Below are 26,327 nucleotides of genomic sequence, written 5' to 3'. Positions count from 1 at the left end.
GACTTTTAGCTACAGCCCCTCTTTTGTGATTGCTTCACCTGTAATAAGAGGCATAAGTAAAGAGAAATGGCTTTTACCTGAATTCAACTCATCTCTCTCATTTTGTGTTAAAAAGCTGTCTTTTCTATTCTTTAATCTTCGGTGCATTAAGGAGCCATGTTTATCGAAAAGCCCACACTGACAAACGCAGCCGCTGTCCATATTTAGTAACAGACTTTCGTGTTTCAGTAAAATTTCTGGGAGCTTATTAAACCCAAAGCATACTCCTGTTATCAGCCTTAAAAAGCAAGGATTCAGCATTACACTTATGTCATGTGTTATATTTTAGGATCTTTTTACCCCCAAATCTGGGTCTCTGCTGTTTTTGTTCCCCCAACTCACCAACACACACTGGATTAAAGTGAAAATACTACCTATTAGTTTCTCATTGAAATAACATCATGAAACTGTTACTAAACTATTTTTTTATTATTTTGATTTTGTCAGTCTCTCATATTAGCAAGCTTCCCTGAGTTTTTGCAGTGAATTTTGCAGGATTTCCTTTTGGGATTTCAGGATTTCAGTCATCATTTTGAGCATAAATATCTTTTAAAGTGAAATCCATTGCAGTGCTAACACAGTTCAATTCACACTGTCATTCATATCTATGGCCGAGTCACCACCTAACCTAACACGCATTTCTTTGGACAGTTGGAGGAAACTCATCTCACCTCTAGTTTATTTTTGATACCACAACATCAAAAGTAGGAGGGAGACCCAGAAAAGACAATATTCTGCTGACAGTTTTTAAATGCTTCTTTCCCAAATCTGCTTTTCTGTATAGGAGTTCACTAATAAAAATAATCTAGCTTCAAGTAGAACAGATTGAAACTGCTCCCACCAGAAAGAGTGGGTTTTTTTGTTGTTGTTGTTGATTTAAACTCACCTCCTTCCTTCCAAAAAGCAGATTTCACTTCAATTTCAGTTCATGTTATTTTGCTAAACTTATATAAAAAGTATAAATTGTAACATTTCTGTCACCTGACTGCTTTTGTGTTCTTTTGTGGCAGCGATACCAGAGACACAAACTAAAGGCAACCCTGGAAAAATGACGTTACCTTTGCTGTCACGGTGGGGGAATTTCCCTGAGCGCTTGTGATAAAAAAGCTTGTTTACTGACATGCCTGGTGGACAAATCACAAGCTTTGCTTGTTGTGAGCTTCTTGTGCTCTCACAGCTTTACACCTGAGCTGCAGCTGACATCTGAGTGGCAGCGTTAATATTGACTTTGTCAGAAAGGCTGTGGAATTTATTTATTAATGTTTGACTTATTCAAAGCTGCGTGACAGATGCCACTCAGCCACTCCATTGCAATGATTTTTTTTTTAATACCGAAGTTCTGAGTTAGGTAAAAAGTATATATGTAACAGTCAGGGAGGTCGGTGGCTGCAGTAATTGAATATGTGAATATCTGGTAACCTACAAAGACAAACAGCTAGAAAGATATAATGCGTACATGAAATAGAAAGCTTGATGGTATTACTCGCTGATAACAATAACGACAAAGAGTGAATGCAAATAGGTGAATAAACAGAGAAGGAAATAGTTTGAGGTAAACTCCTCTCGAGGGATACAAAGACTGCGACTGCACGTCTGGAATAAATCTCTTTAAATCTTCAAAAACAAAATTGAACTAAAGAAAAACATGAAAAAACAAAGTTTCCCGCACATCTCACTGCTGATACCAGCTGTTTGTCTCTCGTACATCTCTGAGACACCAACAACTTTGAGAGCTGGCGCCTGAGTCCTCTCTAAGCATATTGTAAATATTATTTACAATAGTCACATATTACATACGGTAAATATCATAGATGTTGCGCATGTCAGCATCTGGATGTGCTGCGTCATGCTGGGCATCATGATTAGCTAGCGCGACTTTAACCAAAAAAGACAACCAGGACTGAGCCTCAACATTTTCCATCTAAATGTCAATCTGACGTCAAAAGCAACACCAAATGCCAAAATGCATCAATTACTGCTGAGAAGCAGTCCGAAATATCCCAGCACTTAAATTTGTAACAATCTACTGGCTCGTCAAAAATTCGATTAGAGAAAATTGCGAGCTACTAGACTGTGGCTATTAGAGATCAAATGAGTAGGAGATTTCTTTGTGTCCCAGTGCTTATTGAGTTTGCAGTTTGGCAGAGACAAATGCCCAATAAAGAAAAATCAATATCAAAGAGACGAAAATAATCTAATAAATCTTTGCCCTCACTTGAGTCATAATTGATTCGAGGGCATCTGTAGCCTTTGTGTGAGCTTTATTAAATATGCTCATGTAAATCTACTCATATTTTTTTATGGAAATGACAGAAGACAAAAAGGAAATTAAACAAATTAGCATCAGAAATGATGATAAATCCGATATTATCCTTCATAGTTGAGGGACGAGTGAGCTAAGTTTTTTAGTGCTGTAAGTTCATTCATAAATGGCATTTGAAGATGCTCCTCATAGAGACCTGACCGTAGTGGTGACTATGCTCCAGCTCTCAGAGGGCTCTCCTTTCTCTGCAAATGGCTCAACCCTGTGACCAGACAGCAGATCTCCACTTATGCAGCCTCACAGCATCCTGACAAAACCTTCGTCCTGCATGAGAATTCACAGATTAAGCTGTTAGTCAGCGTAATGGGACTCTCAGAGTCCGCCGGTATCGCCTCTTATTATTATTGTGAATTGTGTCCATGCAATGGAAAAACAAACAGCGATCGTGGATGACTTTACTGGTGTGTTTCTGCTGAAACTGTTAACATGCTAAATAACGTGAAGTGTCCTTTGAAATCAGTTTTCTAGCTTTTGTTTCTGTACTTGAAGGTGGTTGAATTAAAATTTTCCTTTTTGTCCCCCTCTTTTCTTTTAGAGTGGGATTTGTTTGGATTATTGTCAATATTTTACTATATTTAACATTTTTTGTTAAACCATATCCCAAAACATCTCTTATCAAGTGGTGGGTGCTGACAGACAACCTATTTTCCAACTCTTTTGGGACATTGGTATATAGATTTCTTTCTGTAATCTAAGCGATCCATACAAACACAAGATTTGTTCAAGGGCTCTATGCTTCAAAGTTTTACTTGTGAAATGGTCTCGAGTATAGGTCGGGTCACACTGCTTCTATGCGATTTTCTTCTTTGCCGTTCTGCAATACCCTGGAGTAAATAGTGGAAAGACTGAATCCCTTCCACCCAGACTATAAATGAACATGAGTCCATGTGCCTATACGATTACTTCAAGTCAGCTTTAGTCAATGTATTCATTCAGGATTCTCTGGAGGATTTAGCTCGTGCCGTTCGCTTCAAAAATTGTCTGAAAAGTTCTGTGGTGACAGATGAGGAATGTGGAAGTTGATTTAATGAGCCTGATGTTGTGTGTGTGTGTGTGTTTACTTACACATCCATGAAGGTGTGTTTGGCAAATTGGGAAATTGATTTGTGGTAAAATAAGACTCGAGCATCCGAGCATGATGCGTAAATGCAGTCACAGAAGAGGTATTTCAGTCACATGACCGCTCTGCACTGAGCAGTATTTATGCTGTAGAAACAACTTCCTGCTGCACATTCTTTCATTAGCAGCTCACTGCCTGATATCATTTGGTTATAAGCGGCTTTGTTTATATGCACAGAGCAGCTTGTCTGTTGGTCACATTGAAATTAAGGTCTTTTAGTGGTTAAGCTGTTTACATGAACCTTTGATGCCCCATGAATGAATAAACCATGAACAAATTTCACAAATAAACCAAATGACAGGCTGTTTCTGCTGCAGAGCGAGAGAAATAGTAACTAAACATCCTTAAAATAACGTGGCTCAATATTTTTTGTGACCATCTAAAGAAGTCTCTATAGGAAATCCACAAAAAAAGGAAAAGAAGAAAAAACAAACTAAATCAGAAATATTAGAAGTGAAAGTTCAGTTTCATACAAATCAACAGAAATCAGGTTATGGGAAGCAGATAATATCGGTCACAGATTTGCATAATTCTCTTTTATTGCCTACCTCATTACAAAGTCAGGAGGTTTAAAAAACAAAAGAAAATCTATAATGAAAAAAGAATTTTATATAAAAGAAAAGAAAACTGAAAATGTAGCCCTGTGACTCGCTCTATGGTAGCTGGGATTTCTCAAGAAATAGTGTTTTTTCTAGGAGTGATTTATAACAGTTTTGAAAGAAAGTCTCACACCATCCAGTAAATGCTCTCTGTTAATATATTATGGAATTATGTTGTAATTAAATTAATCTGGTGAGGTGCAAAATATTGAGACATGCAGTATGAATCACTCAAAAGGTTCCAGCAGAATCATTCATTTATTGTTTTTTTTGCCTACATATATCATCTTACAATAGAGCCGACCTGATATATCAGCATGGCCAATATCGGCCAATATATCAGTACTAGCATTTACAACAGAATTAAAAACATCAAGAAGAAATAGAAACACCCTTCAACCATATTATTAGTCCTGAGTGCTGTTTCATAGTTTACCCACCAGAGGGGACTCTGCAACCTTACTGTTACCAACGCGAACAATCAGCTGATTTTAGCTAACAGATGGTACATGAGTACAACTTCTGACAATTTTTTGCAGAAAGATTATTATTATTATTAAAATGTAATCTGATATTATTATAGTAAGAACTCATAATTAACAAATCAGGAAAATCTGAAAGAAAACATAACCCGCTATCTATATATAATATCTACAGTAGCCCTATCATGATTAAACATTTTTTATTAGTTTTATTCATATTATCATCAGATGTTAAACAATAGGCTGTAGAGTAAATTTTAAGCAGTATGTTGTGGGCATGGTAGTATTGTGTGGTGCATGCATTCTTGCCTGGATCATTATGTGGGGTTAGATGAATGGCAAGATACGGATCAGTCAATATCTGTAACAGCAGAGTGCCTTTCTGCAGGCTCAGGTAAAGTACAAGTCAATAGCGGCTCACATTAGCAGGAAAGACTTTTTGGGGCACTTTGCAGAGTTTGATTTTTTTGCTGTTGTTACCTGTTAGGTCACTGACAATGTCACAACGTGTCCAATTTGAACCTATTGGTGGGCAGGCAGAGGAAATGTAACGCTTGGGTGGCTGTGACCTCTTTGGTTCTTCTCCGTCTCCAGGTAACCTTTCCAAAACCTGCACAGAAGATGGCTGGACCGAGATGCATCCTATTGACATTGCTGTGAGCTGTGGATACAATCTCAACAGCACTAGCGATGATGTGAGTAGACTGACACAGTCTCATAGTGAATGACCAGAGCCGCACAGTGGGAAATAGTGTCCAGAGCCAGCGGTCAGGAAGAATTGAATGAGAAGCTCTTTTCTTTGCTCTGTGGGTGGGTGTTATTGGCTGTATTGGGGAAATTACTGTATTGATTGGTTTACAACTCTGTACCTCATATATGCTTTTGTTCACTGCTATGTATTGAGTTGCCTCAAGTGACTGAGTCTACAGAATATATAGAATGAAGCTGTCAATGAATACTGTTTATATTTTCATGTACAGGCTTTTTTATTATTGTTGGACTAAATGTCAATATAATATAGAAATGTACAGAAATGTCAGGAAACAGCAAGCTGAGAAAATTAATGAAAAGCTGTTTGTTAAACTTCATTTTAAGAAATTTTCTTATGAAGCAAAAGGTAGCAGGAACGTGGGACCATGCCCAACTAACTTAACAGCTTAATGCAGTATGTTTCTTAGTATACAGGTAACTTGCCCATATACTGAGGAAGGTGCATTTAATTCCCTGACTCATAACTGTGGAGTGCTGAGTTAGAACCCGGGATACTTTGACTAGTTTAATATAAAGTGTGGAAGTAGATAACCAGTTAGCCTTTCCAAAGCTAAAGATAGCATTACTTTGCATTACTGCGTTGCTAAAGCATACTAATTTATACATACTGTATTTACATGGTCGCTTACTTAAAATTGTAATCTGATGCATGCAGATTACACGGGTCTGCAAAAAAGTTTTTCTGCTGCATGGGATATTTTGGGTAAATCTGATGTTTTTTAGGTGCTGAATCTAAAAATGATCTCCATTTCCCTCCATCACATACAGTTTCTTTTGCAAAACAAGAGGAGTTTACATTAAAAAAAAAGCACAACAGCAATGAAAAAAATAAATATTTTATTACAATTAACTATGCATAATTTTTCGGAGATTCCTTACCTTTCGCTATGAACAAAATAAACCTGGTGGGACATGATCATCTGAGCTCCTCACACTGCCAAACCCACCGTACCCTCCCTGTCCTACTGACCCCCCTCAATCCCTCGCATTTTCTATTTGTATTTCTCTTGAGTCTCGCTCTTAGAAATATTCAATTAATGTGAGAAATCATTAGTAGATATGGTGTTTAGATTCAAGTATAGGATACCAGATTTCAGTTTTAAAAGGGAAATTAAACTAAAAACATGAGTTTTGCAAGAAAACCTGATGTGATGGAATTTTTAAAATGTTTTTTAAAAAATCCTGTGCAGTTTTTTGGTTGCAGACCTGTGTTATTTAAGAGAAATGCATGTTTGTGTACAGATTCAACAAAGAATAACAATGGGTTCTGGTAAATGTATATTTCACCTGTAAAGATAACCAGAGTAGCTGTACCCTGTGCTCGTCATACATTGGGAGAAAGACTGGATTAGAAAGAAAATCTATGGTTCTCAGTTCACTTAGTTCACTGTTGTAACAAAAACATCCATATTGTAATTAAAAAAAGCAACACAATTGCCTGAAAATTATATTAATGAACACAAGGTGTACTGACCAGATGTGTGCCAGCTATCTCTATATTATTTTCTGTGGGCTACTTTTATCTTTCTTTGTGCGCCTCATGTTTACTCCTTTAGGGGAAAGAATTCATGACTAAATTGCAAAAAAAAACAACTTCCTGACAGCATTAAACATTCAAATACCACTATGTCAACATTCTCCGTTGTTTGCCGACGCAGGCGCATGTCTTTGAAAAACACTTGATATAATTGACACAGACAGGTCAGTAATAACTCCCGCCTCCGTTATCAGGCATTATGAGTCATTAGAAGTTATTCAGAATCCTTCCAGGAGTAGGACGAGAATAAATAAATCAAATGCTGCTCTTATTTAGTTCAGTTTTACTGCAGCCAGAGCTAATCTTGTCTGTGTTGACGAAGGTGGAGCAGAGTGAAGAGTGGATGTGCACTGCAGGGTGGTAAAAGCTTTCTTGGTGGGCACTTTGCTCTCTGAGTCAAAGAGGCGGCCTCATTAGTATGCCACATAGGAAGTCAGGAGGGACCTGGCCCGGTGAAGTACTCTAAAAGGAATTTGATGTCCGTCTTACTGCAAACATGATATGTGTGAGTGTGCCAGAGGATGCAGGAGATCTTAATTTAATTTTCATCAAGCGCACAACATACAGTGGCAAGGCAGTAACATAGCGAAGCTTCTCTGAAAGGATGCAGAAATTCAGGATGCTGTTACAGTATATCGCATGACTGGACTGATCCAGTATTTGATAAGAGAGAGACAGAAAACCGTGGTTCAAGAGCTCTTCAGTTACAACACTTAAAAATGACAGGAGTGGAGCCTAAATGCTTAACAGCAATAATAAAGTACGCCTCTAAACCAAAAACTGAGACAAATCAATGTTTTGAATGGTTAAATCAACTAACACGAGTGATGTCACTGTTTCAGTGTTTAAACACACACCAGCTGTTTCCTTTTCTTTGATTTGTTCTCATGTTTTTATGTTTCATTGTGCAGGGAAAGTTTTTTTGGCAAGTGAAGATCGGCTACACCATCGGCCACAGCGTATCGCTCGTCTCGCTTACTACCGCTATTGTGATCCTCTGCATCTTCAGGTATGTAGACGCACAATAGCTCAGCTGTTTTATATTAAGTACTTTATGTGCTATTTAATTGCACTCACTGTGAATTTCATTCCTTCTGGAATCAACTTCTTTTCTGGCATTATGTGGTCAGTTGTTTAGAAAAACGATAGAAGAATGGAACAAAAAGCGAGAACATCAGTACGAGCTATTATCTACAAAGCACGTTGACAGTGGCATTATCCCTGCCGGGTGATGTGACATGAACATTGTGACAAATTGCACATTTCTGCGTCACGCGTCAAACACTTTTCACTGGAATTTGATCGTCTCTGATCACCGCAGCTTCACACCCGAGTATAATAGCAGGCTTAAACCAAGATGAAAGACACAAATAGTTTCCAAATGAAATAAACTGTCACTCAAACTCTGATATCTTTTGATGGCGCATGTCTGCAGCACTTTGAAGGTTAGACGTTTGAAGTATTGCGGGATAATAAAAGGACCGGCACTCTTGCTTGATAAGCCAGGGAACAATTGTAACCTCCTCAAGTGCAATTACAGTTTTGAGGAAGAATAAGAAGCCAGCTTTAAATTGCATCTTCACCCTAAAAGATAATGAATGGACATTTCAAGAGTGACTCACATAATACCGCACATTACTTTTTTTGGAAAAACTCGCTGCTGTATGCAATTTGTCTACCTGAGTAGGACGAGAAGTGAACTTTTCTCGCACATGAATGTTGCAAAGAAATAACTTATGTGTACAAGGACTGTATGTGTAAATGGGTGGGCCACATTCGAGCACTTCTTCTTCCTGTGTACTACACCCCCTCCTCCAAACACTGTAAACACTCTATACTCTATTTACTGTGCAGCTGCAAAAATCCCCACCCAAGTGCATGAGCTGTGAAATGATGTGTGCTGATTTTATCTCCTTCAGTTTCAGTGATGATGCAACAGGTGTTTTCATTTCTTACATGCAAGCTGCTTTCTCTCAGTGTACAGCCACCCATTTCTCTTCATGGCCGCAGTGGTGGAGTAACATTTATTCTGTTATATAGATCTGAATTTTATTTTTGGTCACATTTGTCTTTTTGAGTCTTTTGCCGGTCATGTCACTGGAAAGTGCGTTATTGAATTAGTTACTGATAAGAGGCACTTTTCATGCTTTCTGCAAAGACAAGCAATAGGTGTGAAAGTGTGTCCACCTGAGAGTTTTGCTCACCGTCCCGCACCCAAAGTCACAAGGCCGGCCAAGGTCAGGGAGATAAAAGGTGTGAAGGTGTGAAATCAAAACAACCCATAGATTTGAGCCAGAAAGAGAGTTATGACAGGGCGCCTAGAGGTGAAGGGTGGCCGTGGGGTATTATGAGCAGTATTAGTGCTATATGGTTCACTACACGTATTTCTAAAAGGCAACATATGCAGGAACTCCAACACATTAAAAGTAGATTGGATGAATAGTTGTTGAGCTCATACAGACATTAAAAGTCAGGTTTACAGTTTCTAGAGTCAGATGTGAGGCCATCTGTCTGACAGCTAAAGGCTGGCCGAAGCTGAATAAAGTAGAAGGGATTTAAATGAAATAGCAGTTGCTGTTTGACGTGAGTATGAAATCTGGATAACATGGCAATTTACTCTCCTGGGAATGAGGTACAGTTAAATGAAACTGTTATGATGTCCAAGGGAACATTAACTGACTGGGCATGTGCTGTACTCCAGGCGAATATTTACCTGCCCAGACAACAACCACTTCTAACATTAAAAAAAGTGATTGAAGCTATTAGGAACCTGTTTTCCCCAATTACCTCTAAAGTATGAAAATGTAGTCAGGAGAAGAAGTGTTAAAAGAACTGATGTTTAAGGACTTCTTGTTTCTACTACTGTAACTTCTTGGAAATCCACCTCTCCTGTCTATTTTCGAAGGTGTGTGAAGAACCATAAAAACCATTTATTGTGCTCTAAAACTGATCCACCCACACAGTGAAAGGGAACTAAGAAACTTAATTATGATTTAACTGTCTGTGAATTGCTGTCATTTTAAGCTATTAACTCTGAGGACATTGGGTAATTAGCATGCAGGGCCTCTTTATTGAATTCTCCGCGTGTCTTGTCGCTTTGTCTTGATCTGTTTTCTCGTATCTCTCATTCTGTGTGTCCTAGGAAACTCCACTGCACAAGGAACTACATCCACATGCATCTATTTGTTTCATTTATCCTGAAGGCCATCGCTGTCTTCATCAAAGATGTGGTTCTCTACGAGGTCGGGGAGGTGGACAACTGCTCCTCGGGCTCTGTGAGTTAATGCTACTTGTTAACGATTGCTCTCCTAGAACTTCAAATAACTCAGTAAGACCTCAATACATTCAAACATCATTAAAATGTATGTAAATCGTTGAAGGCAAGTTCAATTAAAGGCAACAGAATAAAATAAACCAGCATAAAATAATAATTAGGAGAATTTGTAAGAGTTATGATTAAATAGACATTAACATTTTATTGCCACCATATTTAATAAATCCATCATTATTTATGTCTGATTCTAATGTTCAAAGGAACTATAGAAGTAAAATAAAGGGCCAAACCATGACAGAACCTCCACCATGTTTTACAGATGGCTGTAGGCACTCACTGTTGTTCCACTCATGAACACCTCCACACACACTGATGATGATTTGAACCAAAAACTTTTGCCACTGATTTTCAGTCCAGTTCTTGTGTAATTTGTCATACCTCATCCTGTTCATCTGCTTTAGATAGTTTCTTTTAAACCTGCCACTTCTTCTTTTGTCCTCCACTGTCCAGTTTCCTAAAACCTTTAAAGACACCTACAAACCATGCAAAGATATGCCAAGTTTTCACATAATAGCTCTTCTTTGCCGTTTTTTATTGTTTCGACTAAAGAAATGCAAACAAATGATGACTTTTTGCAACAGGCTGCTAGTAATATGTGCCTAAATATATGTTTTCTTCTTCAATTCAGTGCCTTTTTTATGCTTGGATAATTCATAGGTCAGTGTTAAGTAGCTAAACATTCCTCTGAAAATGGTCAGTTACAAAAACTGGACTGAAAATGAGTGAAAAAGAAGACAACGTCTAAAGAACAACTTTGGAAGAAATTCAAAAACACTGATAAACTATTTCTCAAGGCCACCTAAGAATAACAAGACAGTCTGACTCCTTGGAAGCAAAATATAAAGAAAGGATGGCTGACTGAAGACTTTAGTACAGTATTGTAGCATCACTGATCATTATTGATAATTATTGACGTTTTAAGTTCTCATATTATAGCTGATGGATAACTTAAAAGTTTTGAAAACTGCTTGTGTCAATTTTCAGTTTCAATCTCACAACAAAAGCCACACATTAGCCAAGTATGTTAATATTAAAATAGTAATAAAAACATGGGCACAGTCTTTGATTGTTGTCCTTTGGCTTTCAACCATCACCCCTTCACAATGAGCCGCAGTCCAGAGCCCCGTCAGGTGTGTGGCCAATAAACATGAGGTTCATGTTACAGAATTTAGCCACACAATGAGCAGAGGCTCACTCTATTTGTTAGTGAGCTTTGTGGTCGGCTGCACTACGTTAATGGACTCGCTGGGTTGACAGGAGCCAGCTGCTGTCATGGCACATTTGAAAGAGACATTATAGAGACGGGTCTGGTGCTGCGGTGTTCATCGTGACCCTAACATTAGTTCCATTACAGCTGTTAGCATTGCTCCTGCTGTGTTTGTGTGTGTATGTGTGTGTAGGTGTTCTGCATGCTCCATTCATTATCTCTTCTTATACAGCTGGATGTTTGCCATACTTAAACACCCGATTAATTCAAAGCATATTTAAAAAATGCATTTTTAAGGTACGAGCATGGATCCGTGTGTGCGCTTCCTGTTATTCCCTGTTTTTCCAGTGGCATAATATCTCACAATTTATCCTCATGCCACTAACGGCAGGCTTTTTAAAACTCAGCTCCAGCAATCAATTTGTACTGATTTGCACATATTAAACTGAGCAGCAAGGCTTCGGCAGCCCATCTGGGTCCATTTTCTTCCCCCTCAACATGCCAAGTGGGAATCAATTTATATGGGTTACAAAATTCCTGTCAGCCCAGTAACAGCTGCTTTAATGAGCTGTCCCGAACTTTAACTCCATGCACAAGGACTAAAAGAGAACAAGACATTGCTGGATTATGTGAATATTTTCAATACAGCGCATGTTTTTGGAGAAGCTAGAAGCAAGACATTTCCTACATAAGGACTTCTGTCTACTCAGACGGGTTGCTCGTTTTGTCTAAATTCTGCCTGTGTAGAACATAGACTGCATACAAAAGATTGCCAAGGCCACTGAAAACAGAAAAAAAGAAATCACTCACCAATACTGGACACTTTTTGGACAGGCTGAAATATTTTGGGGTATTAAAAGTGCTGCAAACAAAGTCAAGAGACCCAGTTCTTGGATTTAAATTAACTGAGTCGATGACTAGCAGAGAGCTAGCAGCACAATGTCAGCCTCGAAAGCTAGATTGTTTAAGTCTCCTAGTCATAAAAAATCCTCACGTTCAAGCTACATTTAGACATTATCTGACAGCCATAGATTATCATGTGTAGTTAGCTTTCAAAACCTATTTCCCATTTGAAAATATGTTTTTTTAAATCCTGCGCAATGTAGATTTCAGCTGGGCTGTTCAATCTATAATAATATATCATGTGTATAACATCTAAATATAGAAACTGCAGCTATAAAAAATAAATGCGATGGGTAAATATTGCAATATCTCCATCTAAAATGTACTACAGTAGAAAGTGGCTATAACAGAAAGCGGAGGATTTGAGTAAATGCATAATTTGGTCGTGATCACATTTTGCGTTTTAGATTTTTTGCATAAGAGGTGGGTTCTGTCCAACTACACATCATGATTTGTTTGTTCTTCTTTCAACTCTATTGCCATGACAAAGACCTGACAGCTCTTTCTGATTTTCTTTTCTTTATTGTGACTTTATTATCTTCTTTACTGTCCACTTTTCTCTACCCATAATGCCCTTCAGCCCAGCCCTTCCTATCCTGTTGCTGTACTCCAGCTGCTAAAGTGCTCAATGCATTCACTCTTACGGGGTCATTTTTAAAGGAGCACAGTTTATTGATTTTTCTTATCCGTGTGATGTCTTCTGTGTAGGAGCTCCGTGTTGCTCGCTCTAAAGCTGCTTGTAGACGCTTGTAGATCTGACCAGCAGAGTGAATTTAGAAACACTGCAGGCAAAATCAGCCTTTTTATACATGTCATTGTGTAACAAGCTCAATAGCAGCCTGCCTCCCCAGCATTCAGCATCAGCAAGCTCAATTTTGAATGAACTCGTCCACCCTCACACAAACATGGTGCCTTCAGCCAACCAGAAGAGAGCTGATTGTGTTTTCCTGTGTTATGGAAATCTTGTGAATGCAGACTCAGATGTCTTACGCAGAAACATTTTATTCAGCTATCATGATATCAAGCAGAATAAGCACGCCCAAACAGGCTGTGAAGGTGTATTGTTGCCCAGCGAAGAAGCTTATTCCTTATCAGGGCATCTACTACTACTCATAAATCTACTAATTCAGCACACTTGCCACTTCAGTCACACTCAGCCTCGGCTAATCTCAGAAGCTATGGGTCATTTTGTTCTTTGGAAAAACATCCTTTAAATCCAATCTTTCGTAAATGCTTCATGAGTGCTTCAGTGTTAATCCTGCTCACTTCCTGCATTACATTTTGGAACATTTCTGCACTTTGGCAGCTTTTTCTTTCACTGAATGATGCACAGAGCTTATAAAGTGCATGCTGAGTAGGATTTGCACTACGTTTAAAGCCATTATTTACAAAAGTTTCATAAGTAGTAACTCACTTTTTTAGTGCAATATGTCCACGAAATTTATAGATAATAAAAGAAGCGTTTGAGTGAATCTCTGCTTTCAAGTTATTAATAAGGGCACAAGAAAAACTAATTGTCATTCTGCTACAGTCATAGGATTCATATTAATATAACACAACACAGATATATACCTGCTTTCACCAACAGGAAACAAACAACTCCAATTTATTCTTTCATTTTCTAAATGCAGTTTTTGGCCACAACTGGGAATAAATTTCACCGTATCATCTTCAACATATGGTTGTCCCTGTTAACTAGATCATTGTATGATTCATGCTTTTGTGTCCATTGCCAGGTTGGCTGCAAAGCAGTGATTGTGTTCTTCCAGTACTGTATAATGGCCAGTTTCTTCTGGCTGCTGGTGGAAGGCCTTTATCTGCATGCGTTGTTGGCCGTTTCCTTCTTCTCCGAGAGGAAGTACTTCTGGGCTTATATTCTGATCGGCTGGGGTGAGAATGTCTTGTTTCTTGTTCTATTAACGAGACCTTATAGAGTGTCAGCAGTACATGAACTACAGGTCGAGAACCTTACAGCTGGAATCCACAGTAACTTTTGGTTGTATACTTTTTTATGCCCCCAGGAGGTCCAGCAATTTTCATCACAGCTTGGAGCATCGCTAAAGCCAACTATAATGATGTGGGGTGAGAAACTAGGAAACTGCTAGACCAGAATCGAGCAGAAAATACTGTTTTGTGTTGTTTTGTTTTGGGGGTTTTTTTTTTTTGCTTTGTTTTGCTACATCTTATACATTAAATCTCTTTCACGTCTTACCAGGTGCTGGGATATAATAGAAAACACCGATGTGTTCTGGTGGATCATTAAAACTCCTATTTTGGCATCAATTCTGGTAAGTTCATGAGCTTTAAAAACGTTTTCATGGTTTACATCAGCACTAACCAGCTTGAGCTAGCTCTTTCAAAGTAAATGGCTCTAAGAGTGGAAAAGTTGTCTTCATTCGTCTGTTCTGACACAAAGACTGAAAAAAGCACTAGCAAACAACAAAAACCTATCTCTAGTTAAGCTGCACACAATCCAAGATATATACAGATATACTGGTAAAAGTATTCCCTTGCTATCCAAATCATTGAATTCAGGTGTTCCAGTCACTTCCATGGCCACAAGTGTATAAAAGATCTAGTCATGCAGACTGCTTGTACAAACATTTATGAAAGAATGGGATGCTCTCAGGAGCTCTGTGAATTCCAGCGTGGTACTGTAATAGCATGCCACCTGTGCAACAAGTCCAGTTGTGAAATCCCCTCATCACTAAATATTCCACAGTCAACTGTTAGTGGTACTATAACAAAGCCCTGAAGTGGTAGGCCACGTAAAAATCACAGAGCGGGGAACTGTGCACCTCAGTTCACAAAACTCGCCAACTACAGATCTCCAAACTTCATGTGACCTTCCGATTATCTCAGGAACGGTGCATAAAGAGCTTGATGGAATGGGTTTCCATGACAGAGCTGCTGCATCCAAGCCTTACATCACACAGTACACAACAGTGTTGTATGCAGTAGTGTAAAGCACGCTGCCACTAAACTCTACAGCAGTGGAGATGTATTCTCTGGAGTGACAAATCAGGCTTCTCTGTTTGGGCAATCTGATGGATGAATATGGGTTTGGCAGTTGCCAGGAGAACGGTACTTGTCCTACTGCACTGTGCCAAATGTAAAGTTTAATGGAGGGGGGATTATGGTGTGGGGTTGTTTTTCAGGAGTTGGATCTGCCCCTGTTAATGCTTCATTATACAAGGACATTTTGGACCATTTACAGCTCCCAACTTTGTAGGAACAGTATAGCAGTATGCCACTTCCTGTTCCAACATGACTGTGCACCAGCGCCCAAAGCAAGCACCATAAAGACACGGATGAGCGAGTTTGGTGTGGAAGACCTTGACTGGCCTGCATAGAGTTCTGACAACAACCTGGAAGAACACTTTTGGGATGAATTAGACTGGAGACTACAAGCCAGGCCTTCTCATCCAACATCAGTGTCTGACCTCACAGATGCAGTTGTGGAAGAATGGTCAAAATTCCCATCAACACATAAAGCCTTCCAAGAAGAGTTGAAGCTGTAATAGCTGAAAAGGGTGGGATGACATCATATCCTTGTCAATTAAGTTCATGTCCTTGTGAAGGCAGACAAGCGAATACTTTTGGCAGTATAGTGTAGAAACAAGTTTTAGTATTATGCGACAAAAGGACTCCAGAAGGCAATAGTGTCCAGTCAAACCAAAAATTCAATCCATCATGCTCAGTAAAACCACAGATATGGACTTTTACGCTGTGGTTCTGTACTCGTATTCAAGTCTTTGATGAAATTCAGACAGAAATAAGATGTTAAAAGCAGCTGCTTGCCTGATTTTTAAGTCACAGTTTCAAAGTCAAGATAACAGGCTGCTGGAAAAAAGTTTAATATTTAGCATGCAAATTTGAAAGCAGAAAGGTAATTTAAAAAATGAGTTTTTCTCCAGTGCACAGATCAAAACCCCAAATGATAAAAAAAGCTAAAGTGTGACAGCTCAGATGCAGATTGAACCACAACTCTAATAAGAAAAACAGACTCTAATCTCTGCGTGAGTGAGACTATTTCAGAGGTGTGCAGTGTTCAGTGGATCCCGTTGAAATACTTCTTCCTTCCTTCTCTTAAATCTACTAATGTGCACCCTCATTGATGTTTTATTTTGCAGGTCTGTAATTTCCTAACCATTTTTTGTTCAAATAAAAGTTTACAACAGTGCACAAGAGAGGTGAAGAAGAGAGTGCAGGCAGGGTGAAGTGACAAGTGTCAAGGGTGATTTGTGACAGAAGGATAGCAGCAACAGTGAAAGGGAAGCAGAGAGTGGGGAACAAGATGGTAGTGAGACCTGCTATGATGTATGGTTTGGAGATGTGGCAATGACAAAAAGACAGGAGGCTGAGCTGGAGGTGGCAGAATTGAAGATCTTGAGATTTTTATTAGGAGTGACCAGGAGGGACAGGATTGGAAATGAGTACATCAGAGAGACAGCTTAGGTCTGGACATGTGCAGAGGAGGGATAGTGGATATACTGGACAAAGGATGTTGAATATGGAGCTGCCAGGCAGGAGGGAAAGAGTAAGACCATAAAGAGTGTGGAGTGAAAGAGAGGCAGATGATGATGTGGTGATGAGCAGTTGCAGTTGGAGTAAAAATAAATGTTTAGAGACATATGCAATAGAGAAATGTTGCCAAGCTCATGTGTTCATTTGAACACAATAAACATTAAAGCTGCATGTTAGTGAACACTGTTAGCTTCACTCACTGTTAGTTAGCATTTACGCAACCCAACACATGCTAGTACTCAGGTTTTTCTTTTTGCTAATATAAACTTTGCGCTTGAATTTCATTTAAATGGTTTAACTTTACTACTTGAACACTTGTTTTGGTCTATAGTATGCTAATACTCAAAAGTGGCGCACTTTTTAGAAGCCTGCCTATAGCTTTACTCGAGCATTAAGCTAATTTAAAGATACCAGAAGCATTATCGAAAGAAGAACAGACTCTGGCTAACAGCATGCAAAAACCAGGCCAAAAATGTACATTTTTCACTTTTAAATTAAGAAAACACATTTATTTTCTATGATTTTTTAACTTGAAGGTCATCTATTCTTTAAGTTGTTGTTGTTTAGTAATGATGTTGTTGCCATGGTTATGAGATGCCTAGTAATTGGCATAATATATCTGTGTTGTCACATTTCCTACTTGGTCACTCCTGAAGTGGCTTGCAGGTGGAGAGGATGAGTAGGGTCCAGAAAAGATCCAGCCTTAGCCTTTTATCAGCTTTCTTAATGGAAGTAATCGCTATAGTAACAAACACTGGAAATATTGTCAGGTTACGTCATTTCTTGGCCGTTTTTGTGCAGCTGGGGTCCTCAGCCTACGTCTTTTCGTGTAAGATGCTTTTCTAGCAGATGCTTTTTGAACCTTTTGCAAAGAACCAGCTGTTTTCTGTGTTTAAATATTTGTGGTTAGCTAAATCATGAGTGAGTGGTACTGATCTTCTCATGGAAGGCAAAAAAAAATAGTTTTTAATATAATTTCCAACTATTACATTAATAAAAGCTTGCTCTGGACAAAGTGTCATAGCAGACACCTACTAGTGTCCAAATGAGTCTGTTTAGTTATTTGCTAGCAGTTGTTCCCAGAGCAGGGTCAGCTTCATTGTTTAACATGAGTGTCAGCGGCCTTACTGTTAGTACACTCTGTTTTTCTGTACTTAGCCAGTAACCGATAGCTGGGAGTGCATCACGATGACTGATGTGTTGCCAGTTCACACTCACAACCCAAATGATCAGTTTAGAAATGCTCATTTTCCCACAGGCCAGCGCCACAATCCAACACTTCTGTTTATGAGTTGAATCTCACAAACATCTCCCCATATACATTAGAAAAAACACCCAAATCTTGTGACGGTCTTTGCAGTGTGAAATGCCTCAGTGCTTTTCTCACATGACTCTTGTAATGTATTCTCCACAGATGAACTTTATTCTTTTCATCTGCATCATTCGGATACTTCGCCAGAAGATAAACTGCCCCGATATTGGAAGAAACGACTCCAACCAGTACTCGTGAGTGTAATTAAATTTCTTTTTCATGCTGGAAGTTTGTTTTATGTATCAGCTAATAAAGGATGAAATGTCACTGATACGAACGAGGGTGTTTGGAAAGAGCTCCGCCACTTCTGTCTCGGTGGACATTCTGTGAACGTTAGCTGCTTTTGTAAGGATAAACAAAGATTAGTTTGAATAAACTTGCAAAGCAGCAGAGTAGCATGCACTCCTGAGTATTTTTCCTCTAACTATTGCTGCAAATGTAACTTTTTTTTACGCTCAGAGCAATGCAGGAATGACTAGTCCTTTTGGATTTCAGAAAAGAAAATCTTAGCATGCACAGCACACTGTGGTTTTCTCTCATGCAGCAGCTGCTTTACACAGAGATGTAGTGCTGTATGTATTTAAGTGGTTTTTCCTATGATGGAGAGCATCTCATAAGCCAGTCATAATGCATGAGCTATTTTCCAACTGACACTTTTAATGGTGTTTTCCCCCCCCTCCGTCTCTGGTTTGCTGAGCTGAAATTTAAAATGAAAAGTACTCCTGAGCTGCATTTCATTATTGGGGTATACAGAGACAGATTGGTTGCTGGTTTGACTGGAGGGAGGGATTTGAATTTGTTTTTGCCTTGTCATTTCAGGCGACTGGCAAAGTCAACGCTGCTTTTGATTCCTCTGTTTGGGATCAATTATATAGTGTTTGCATTTATCCCCGAGCAAGTGAAGACTGAGCTGCGGCTGGTTTTTGACTTGATTCTGGGATCATTTCAGGTATGAGATCAAATGTTTTTGAGGAAGAAGTGATTGTTAAAAAAATACCTGTAGATTCCTCGAATCCAGTGCCTTAAAATAAATGTAGTCTTCTAGAAGTGTGCTCCCTTAAACTTTTAAAAAGTCCAAAAATAGTGATTTGGCCTGCTTTCACCCCTGAACTGGCGAGTGCTACTATTAAAGAAAACTGCATCAGGTCTCCAAGCACTTTGCTGGCTGGCTTAGTGGCACTGTCACTGTTTAAAGCTCTGATGTTATTTCAGTTCATCATATAATGAGGAATGATGGAGAATGCAGCCAGACAGCACAGCTGCATTACAACAGCTTGGAAGATATGGAAACCTTTCCAACACAATCCTCTCCTTACTCCTTTAATTCCCACTTCTTATTACAACTCGACTCCCATTTGTTTTGTCAGTGTAATACATTTATGACTGTCATGACTGCCACATGTTATTTTTTTTGCAGCTTTTCTTCTGTTGCTTTGGCTTAATTATGACAGTTAAAGCTGTAAGAAGGTATTTGGAACACAAACACAACTGTCTACAATTTGAACAGTTATCTGTCTTTATAACCAAGAGAGATTAGGTCTTCTTCATGAGTTAAATAGTTGTGCTCACCAACTACTTCGTTAGGCACACGTTGCTAATACTGGACTGATCCCCCTTTTGCATTCGGAACTGACTTGATTCTCCGCGCACAGAGTTCCTCAGAAATTTTGGGCAATATTGGCATGACAGCATCAAACAGTTGCTGCAGATTTGTTGGCTGCACATCCATGATGTGAATCTCCAGTTCCACTACATGCCAAACTGAGATGGGGGCCATTTGGGTACAGTGAATTTGGCTAATAAAATATCCCCCAACGCCATTACACCACCATCACCAGCAGTCTGATCTGTTGACAAAAGGTAATCCAGATTCATGCTTTCATTTTGGTAACACCAACCTACCGTCTGAATCTTTTAGCAGAAATTGCCAGTCATCAAATTTGGCAACGTTTTTCCAATCTTCTGTTGTCCAATTTCCCTGAGAATTGTTGCCACCTTTTCTTAGCTGACACGAGTGGCACATAATGTGGTCTTGTGCTGTTGAAGCCCAGCTGTTACAAGGTTCAGTGTGTTTTACCTTTAAGCCTCTTTTCCATTAGTACCTACTACTAGTACTCAGATTGACTCGACACATTCGTCAAGGTTTTCAGCGTTTACCATTAGGTCATAGTACCGGGTACCAGGTACTTTTTTAGTACCTGCTTGCCCGGGGTTCCAAGCGATCCGAGCAGGTGCTAAAATGTGACATTGTCAGACTAAATGACACCGATTGGCTGGTCAGTAACATCACTCAATGACTCATGAGAGCGTCTTGTTCATGGAAATCAGAATGTAATTTTTGAAACCCAGAAATCGCTACAAAAACAACCCCATGGTCTCCCAAGTCTGACGAAAAGCCAGAGAGCAGCAGGTATATTCTCGCCTCCATGTCCACCTTTGTTGTAGCGTGCATGCTCTTCTGCATACGTTGGTTTTATGGAGTCGTTATTTGAGTTTGCCTTTTGAGCAGCTCAAAGCAGTCAGGCCATTCTCGTCTTACCTCTGGCATCAACAAGGCATCTTCACTAAGGCTACGTTCACACTGCAGGTCTTAATGCTCAATTCCGATTTTTTGATTAAATCCGATTTTTTTGTCTGGTTGTTCACACTACAAATAAAATGTGACCGCAAACGCGCTCCAGTGTGAACCGGTCACGGCCCTCAAAGCGGCCCGCATGCGCAAAAGAAGACGTCACACACAACGCGCTCTGTTTAGACCCAGACCAAACAGTATTGTTTGACTGATAGCCCTTAATATAAAGACTTGTTTCGGACTTTACCTTTCCCAATTTTGCTTGAAGTTATAAAGTTATTTTGCTGTTTACATATGCCCTAATAATTAACCTTATTGCTGTTTTAGAGGAGCGGTGCTTCAAAGGATAGTTGCAGATTTCTGTCAGAACCTGCAGCTTATACAGTACACATAAAATGTTCACGTTGTCTTCCTAACAGTTTCACTAACATCTACACGGGATGGCCAGGAAGCGTTCACGATGTCTTCTCGGGCGCTTCTCCGTCGCTGATAGTTGGCGTCTGTCTTGTGTCAGTGACGTAAAAGACGGATTTAATGCGACATGACCGTTCAAACAGCAGTCGCTTTTTAAAACATCAGATATGTATCGGATTCAGTACCACATACGAAAGTGACCCAAATCGGATTTGAAAATATCATATTTGTGCTGTGCAAACTGTCATACCATGATCGGATATGGGTCGCATAGGGTCAAAAAAGTCGGATTTGATGCGCTTTCGCCTGCAGTGTGAACGTAGCCTAAGAGAGCTGTCGCCCTTTGGTATTTTTTCTTTTTCAGACTGTTCTTTTTAAACCCTAAATATGGTTGTGTGTGGTTGTGTCCCAGCAGATCAGCAGTTTCTCAAATACATAGCGTGACCTGTTTTCCCCATTCTGAGGCTCAACTTGAACTTCAGCAGGTTGTTTAAATGCGCTGAGTTGCTGCGATGTGATTATTAATACCATATTTGGTTTAACAAGCAGTTGAACAGGTATAACTAATGAACCTGAGTGAGCAATGGCCAGTGAGTGAGTGTTAGCGTCACCACAAGTGGGATAAGTTCAAATAAATGTCAAAATCTGATGAATCCACATGTTTATGAATTGCTTTGACATGTGGAAGCTGTAAAGTTGTGAAGAAACATTAAATTCATCGTGAGGTGAAACTCAAACATCACAAAGGAGTGTGGAATTTCTCGCCACTTGGAACAAATAATTGATAAGAAGAGATGAACAAAGAAGAAATTTAACCATTACATCCTCTGTTCCTGCTTTCTTATCAGTGTTTTTCCTTCCTTTTAGGGCTTTGTGGTCGCAGTCCTTTACTGCTTCCTGAACGGAGAGGTAGGTGATGTAAACACTGCTGATATAAACACACCACAGTACTTCCACACAGAGATAGCCTGCAGTCGTGCGCTCATTCTCAGAAAATGTAGTTTATCTGTAGTTTCTCCGTCGCTCCCTCTGCGCACCATTTACATTCACACACAGTCCTGACAGGTAGATGGAGCGGCGGGTATGAGTCACCGGCGCTGGTCGTTCCAGCTCCTCTCTTGGACCTCCCCACAGCATATTTTCTGCACTTTGCCTGCAGGGTGGGAGGGCTGTAAAAAGCACACAGTCTTTTTGGCAGGGAGCTATTCAGTGATGTCTGCACAGACTCTCTGTGGGCAGATTATTTATGTTCTCAGTGCTGGGCCAGATTGAATCACAGTGATGGGCTAGATGGCGAGGCTTGACACTATGCTGCCTGAATTTTAATCTCATGCAACTTTCAGGCGTCCTTTACTAAGTGTGGAAGATTTGTGCGCTGCTGGTAAGTTATGTTAGGTTTAGTTGTTGAATTCTCTGTGCTTAAGGAATGGCAGACATGTTGATAGCAAGAAAACAAATATTGACAAGGTAGAAGTGGAAGAAAATGACTGAAGAAAAAGCTATATTGATTTTTTTTTTTTTTGCCTAAATAATGCAAAATAGTTTTTAAAGTGTCATATTGTAAAGTTCATGCAAAAGAAAAAAATGCTGGACTTGATTGCGAGGTAGGACTTTGTTTAAAAAAGATGAAGAATGGAGCCGAGTCCAAGATAGGTGGGTCCAAATGAGGGGTTGAGGGTTTTCTGGAGAAGCCAGTGGAGAGTGTGCAGACTGGTTTACTTAACAAGGGGAGACGTAGGCTGGTAGAGCACAAGGAATGACCTAGAGAAATAAATGTGAAGCCTCAGTGTTCTTATTGCTGCTGCCGATGAAAGAACATGATGGCGAGTGTGTGGATGACTGTGTGTGGGAGGGGCGGGTTGATTAGTCGATGAGTGTCAGGTGTGCCAGCCAGAGTCCAGTGGGAGCTGGAGCAGTGCCACATAAACAGGGAAACATATGCACACACATACTCAGAGAGTGAAGGGGGACCTTGGAGATGCATGGACTATTTGGAAAAAAAATGAATCTAATCTAATCCAGTAATGCAAGTGTACAGTGTGCAGAATAACACAAACACCTGGCACAGCCCCTTAACCTGTAATACATGTCACAAAAAAGAAACAAATTTCCAAAACCTGCAACTGACTGTAGATAATGTTCCAACATAAGAAAATATCTGCAAAAAAACAACAAAAAAGGCACATTTAAAAATATTCAATCCTCCAGCAGAAGGTCTGTTTATTGTTTGGTTCACTTTCCTCCCTCTGACATGGTCTAAATGAAAACTAATGTCAGTGTCGGGTACTGCTTTTAATGGCGCACCACCTCAGCGCTGGCGGCGTTTAATTCTTTGGATTTTCTCTGGGTGCTTTTAATTTTTTCCCCTCCGTCCTTGAGCTTCGTCTGCTGCTGAAAATCGCTCCAAACAATTCGTTTTTCTGTTTAATTAAAATGCAGGTCACCCGCTTTTAAGGCCTCTGCAGTTTTTATAGTCGATTATTCAAAATCTTCTAAATTTGTTGTATGGAATAAGTACAAGTAAAGCACTTGGAGAATGACAGAGGTATGTAGGGAGTAACAGCAGGGCCCGTCCACATGCACACGGGTATTTTGGAAAGTATTTGGCAGCATTTTCTCCTTTTGTTCACATTAACTCTGTTTTAGGTCGGAGCTTTTGAATATCTCCTTCCAGGTTTAGGTTTTGTTTTTTAAACTCTGTTTCTGCATTAATGCGTGGACCAGGACAAAATATGGATATTTTTTGGAGCAAAAAGCATTTTAAGTGCTCACTTAGAGTAGAAAAGCATGATGTAAATACCAGCTTTTTTTAACTAGGCTTCTAATTAGCCCGGAGAACAGATCTGACCTATACACCAGTTGCTTTGGCGTGCTCTTTACAGCGCTTAATTTCTTTCTTTCTTTTTTGTATTTTCGATTTTTGATTTATGGTATATTTTGTTGTCTTTTTTTTCAGTGTCAAAAACATTATCAATGAATTCCCAGTAATGTTTTATGTTGGTAAAGAACATGTCGCTCTACTTACTTAATAAACATGTAATTGTCCCTTTTGCTCTAATCGGTTTCAGGTCCAAGGAGAGATCAAGAGGAAGTGGAGGAGGTGGCACCTGCAGAGATACATGGGCTCAGACACCAAATACCAGCACCCCTCTATTGGCAGCAGCAACAACTTCAGCACCCAGATCACCATGTTGACACGGTGCAGCCCGAAAACTCGCCGGGCTTCATCATCCTGTCACGATGACTTGTCTAGCATCTGAGTCACAGAGACACAGACACACAAAATGCTGTACAAAATGCTCTCATGCCAAACATTAGGCAGAACATCGCAGCATATATAAGCTTTACCATAAGTACTCTTGGGTCATGTGTGTGGTGCAGAAGATGGAAAGTGATGAAAGGATTGGAAAAAGAGATATAAGGACACGATGTGACCATAATCAGCCTTGAAGCAGTTTGTAACTGTTCCAAAAAATACATTTAAATGAGAAGGTAAGTTGCACATTGCTTAACAAACAAAGCGTTTGCAGAGAGAGTCACTTTTGTGCAGGTCACCTGTACAGGTGAATTCGAATCATATCACAGCTCTTATTTTTTAAATATCCCGTGTGCTTAGGTGAGTGGGCTGGTGTAACTCTGAGCCTTGTGCACTCCTGCAGCTCCAAATAATCAAGTTTGGTGCTAAAGCTTTGGAATAAAGTGAGGTGATGTATTTTTTTAACAGCAGCATCACAGGCTAACAAAGGTACTGTACCAGAACTGATCTGTGAGGGTGTTTTTGAGTGCTGAATGTAAATAGTGATGGAAAATTTGCTTTAAAACATACTTTAGAGTATCCAAAATAAGCATAATACCCTGCTCCCCCCCTTTGCTGTGTAGGAAGACAGAAAAAAAAAGACAGGCTTACAGAGCAGGAAACTTTATTTCCATAAATGCCAAACAGATTAGGCTTCAGACCAAGTGATACTGATTCACAATGATGGGTTTGGAGCACAAATGCCCTTCTCTGCACTATCATGCTCATGAGAGACCGGTTGCCCTTTGCCTTCTCTTTTATCAACACAGCCTTCCCTCTTGGCGTGTGCGATTCTGAGCCTATGATTAGGTAGATATTTTTCATTATTTAGGGCACTGTGGCAGTTTAGTGTCGATCACTGACGAGTGCCTGGGTTTGGTGTGTTGAACCGACTTCTGCGGTCTAGTCTTTACTGGCTGTTGGGCAGTACAGCAGCTCTGAAGAGGAGATGTCCATATGCAGCTCATTCCTTGAATGTTTACATTTACTTGGGAGGCGTTATAAAAAATGATGCACAGTCAAGTGTGCAGTGTAAATAAACTTGGAATGTTTGTGCCATACACATCACATTGTGGTTATAATACTAGTAATGAATCACTAAGTGTCGTTTGTTCAAATTAAAGCATGACAGGATTTAAAACTTTGCCAGGTATATAAAATATTTTTGTATAAGCCGGTTAAAAGGAAATAGTCGTGATATTTATATGTCTAAGGCGTAAGACACACAGTAAGCCCCCTTGGTCATGCTTTGTCAGACGGATAATAAGGTTAATTTTCTGAATCTCCATTATGAATGATATTATTTGAATTCTTCAGGTTCAGACTTACTTCTCCATCGGAGGAGTCTGAACTTGACAAGTCAGCAGAGAATGTTAGAGCCTGTATGCAAAGCAAAGCAAAGTGACAAGGATGACTGGCCCTGTCACAACGATGCTGTCTTTGTGCTTTTGAGCTCGCGTAGGTTTGAAAGTAAGGCTTGTTCATTCTAGAGGGAACAACAGGGGAATAGAGCTTTATATGGGAGGAAGGAAATCATCTCAACCCACCAGTGATTTAAAGGTTTAGATCACCATTAAAAATCAAATGTGGTAATATGTGTCAAGGAAATATTGAATATCAATATATCGCCTCCAGATTGCTGAAAGTAATAATTATACATTTAGAGAAAAGGAAAAAGATGGGAACTGCTTTCATATTGTGGTCAGAAGTTTACATACACTCATCATGCACGTGAATGACATGCTAATTTTGGCCTATTAATGATTTCTTTGAACCGTTCTTTTTCCAAGGTGGAATGATTGAACAGCATACATCTATAATTACTTAAAAATAACTGGGTGCACACGTTTCATTTATTTTCGGATTTTCGGTGATGAACATTCAAAAGTATC

The 26,327-nt window shown here is 39.5% G+C and overlaps 1 protein-coding gene across 1 annotated transcript in view; it reads left to right on the top strand.

The window, feature by feature from the left end:
• The window catches only part of vipr1b (vasoactive intestinal peptide receptor 1b), a 51,316-nt gene extending 25,236 nt beyond the window's left edge, over nucleotides 1-26,080 (top strand). Inside the window, exons 4-13 of the mRNA XM_003439191.5 lie at nucleotides 5,158-5,258; nucleotides 7,783-7,880; nucleotides 10,014-10,146; nucleotides 14,052-14,205; nucleotides 14,337-14,397; nucleotides 14,531-14,603; nucleotides 18,257-18,348; nucleotides 18,974-19,103; nucleotides 22,008-22,049; nucleotides 24,209-26,080. Of these exons, the coding sequence (XP_003439239.2) occupies nucleotides 5,158-5,258; nucleotides 7,783-7,880; nucleotides 10,014-10,146; nucleotides 14,052-14,205; nucleotides 14,337-14,397; nucleotides 14,531-14,603; nucleotides 18,257-18,348; nucleotides 18,974-19,103; nucleotides 22,008-22,049; nucleotides 24,209-24,400 (1,076 nt within the window). The 3' untranslated portion in view covers nucleotides 24,401-26,080. The remainder of the gene's footprint in view (nucleotides 1-5,157; nucleotides 5,259-7,782; nucleotides 7,881-10,013; nucleotides 10,147-14,051; nucleotides 14,206-14,336; nucleotides 14,398-14,530; nucleotides 14,604-18,256; nucleotides 18,349-18,973; nucleotides 19,104-22,007; nucleotides 22,050-24,208) is intronic.
• The last annotated feature ends 247 nt before the right edge of the window (nucleotides 26,081-26,327 follow it).

This window comes from Oreochromis niloticus, linkage group LG9, assembly GCF_001858045.2.
Source record: "Oreochromis niloticus isolate F11D_XX linkage group LG9, O_niloticus_UMD_NMBU, whole genome shotgun sequence".
Classification (NCBI taxonomy): Eukaryota; Metazoa; Chordata; class Actinopteri; order Cichliformes; family Cichlidae; genus Oreochromis; species Oreochromis niloticus.
This window is presented reverse-complemented; position numbering and strand designations above follow the sequence as displayed.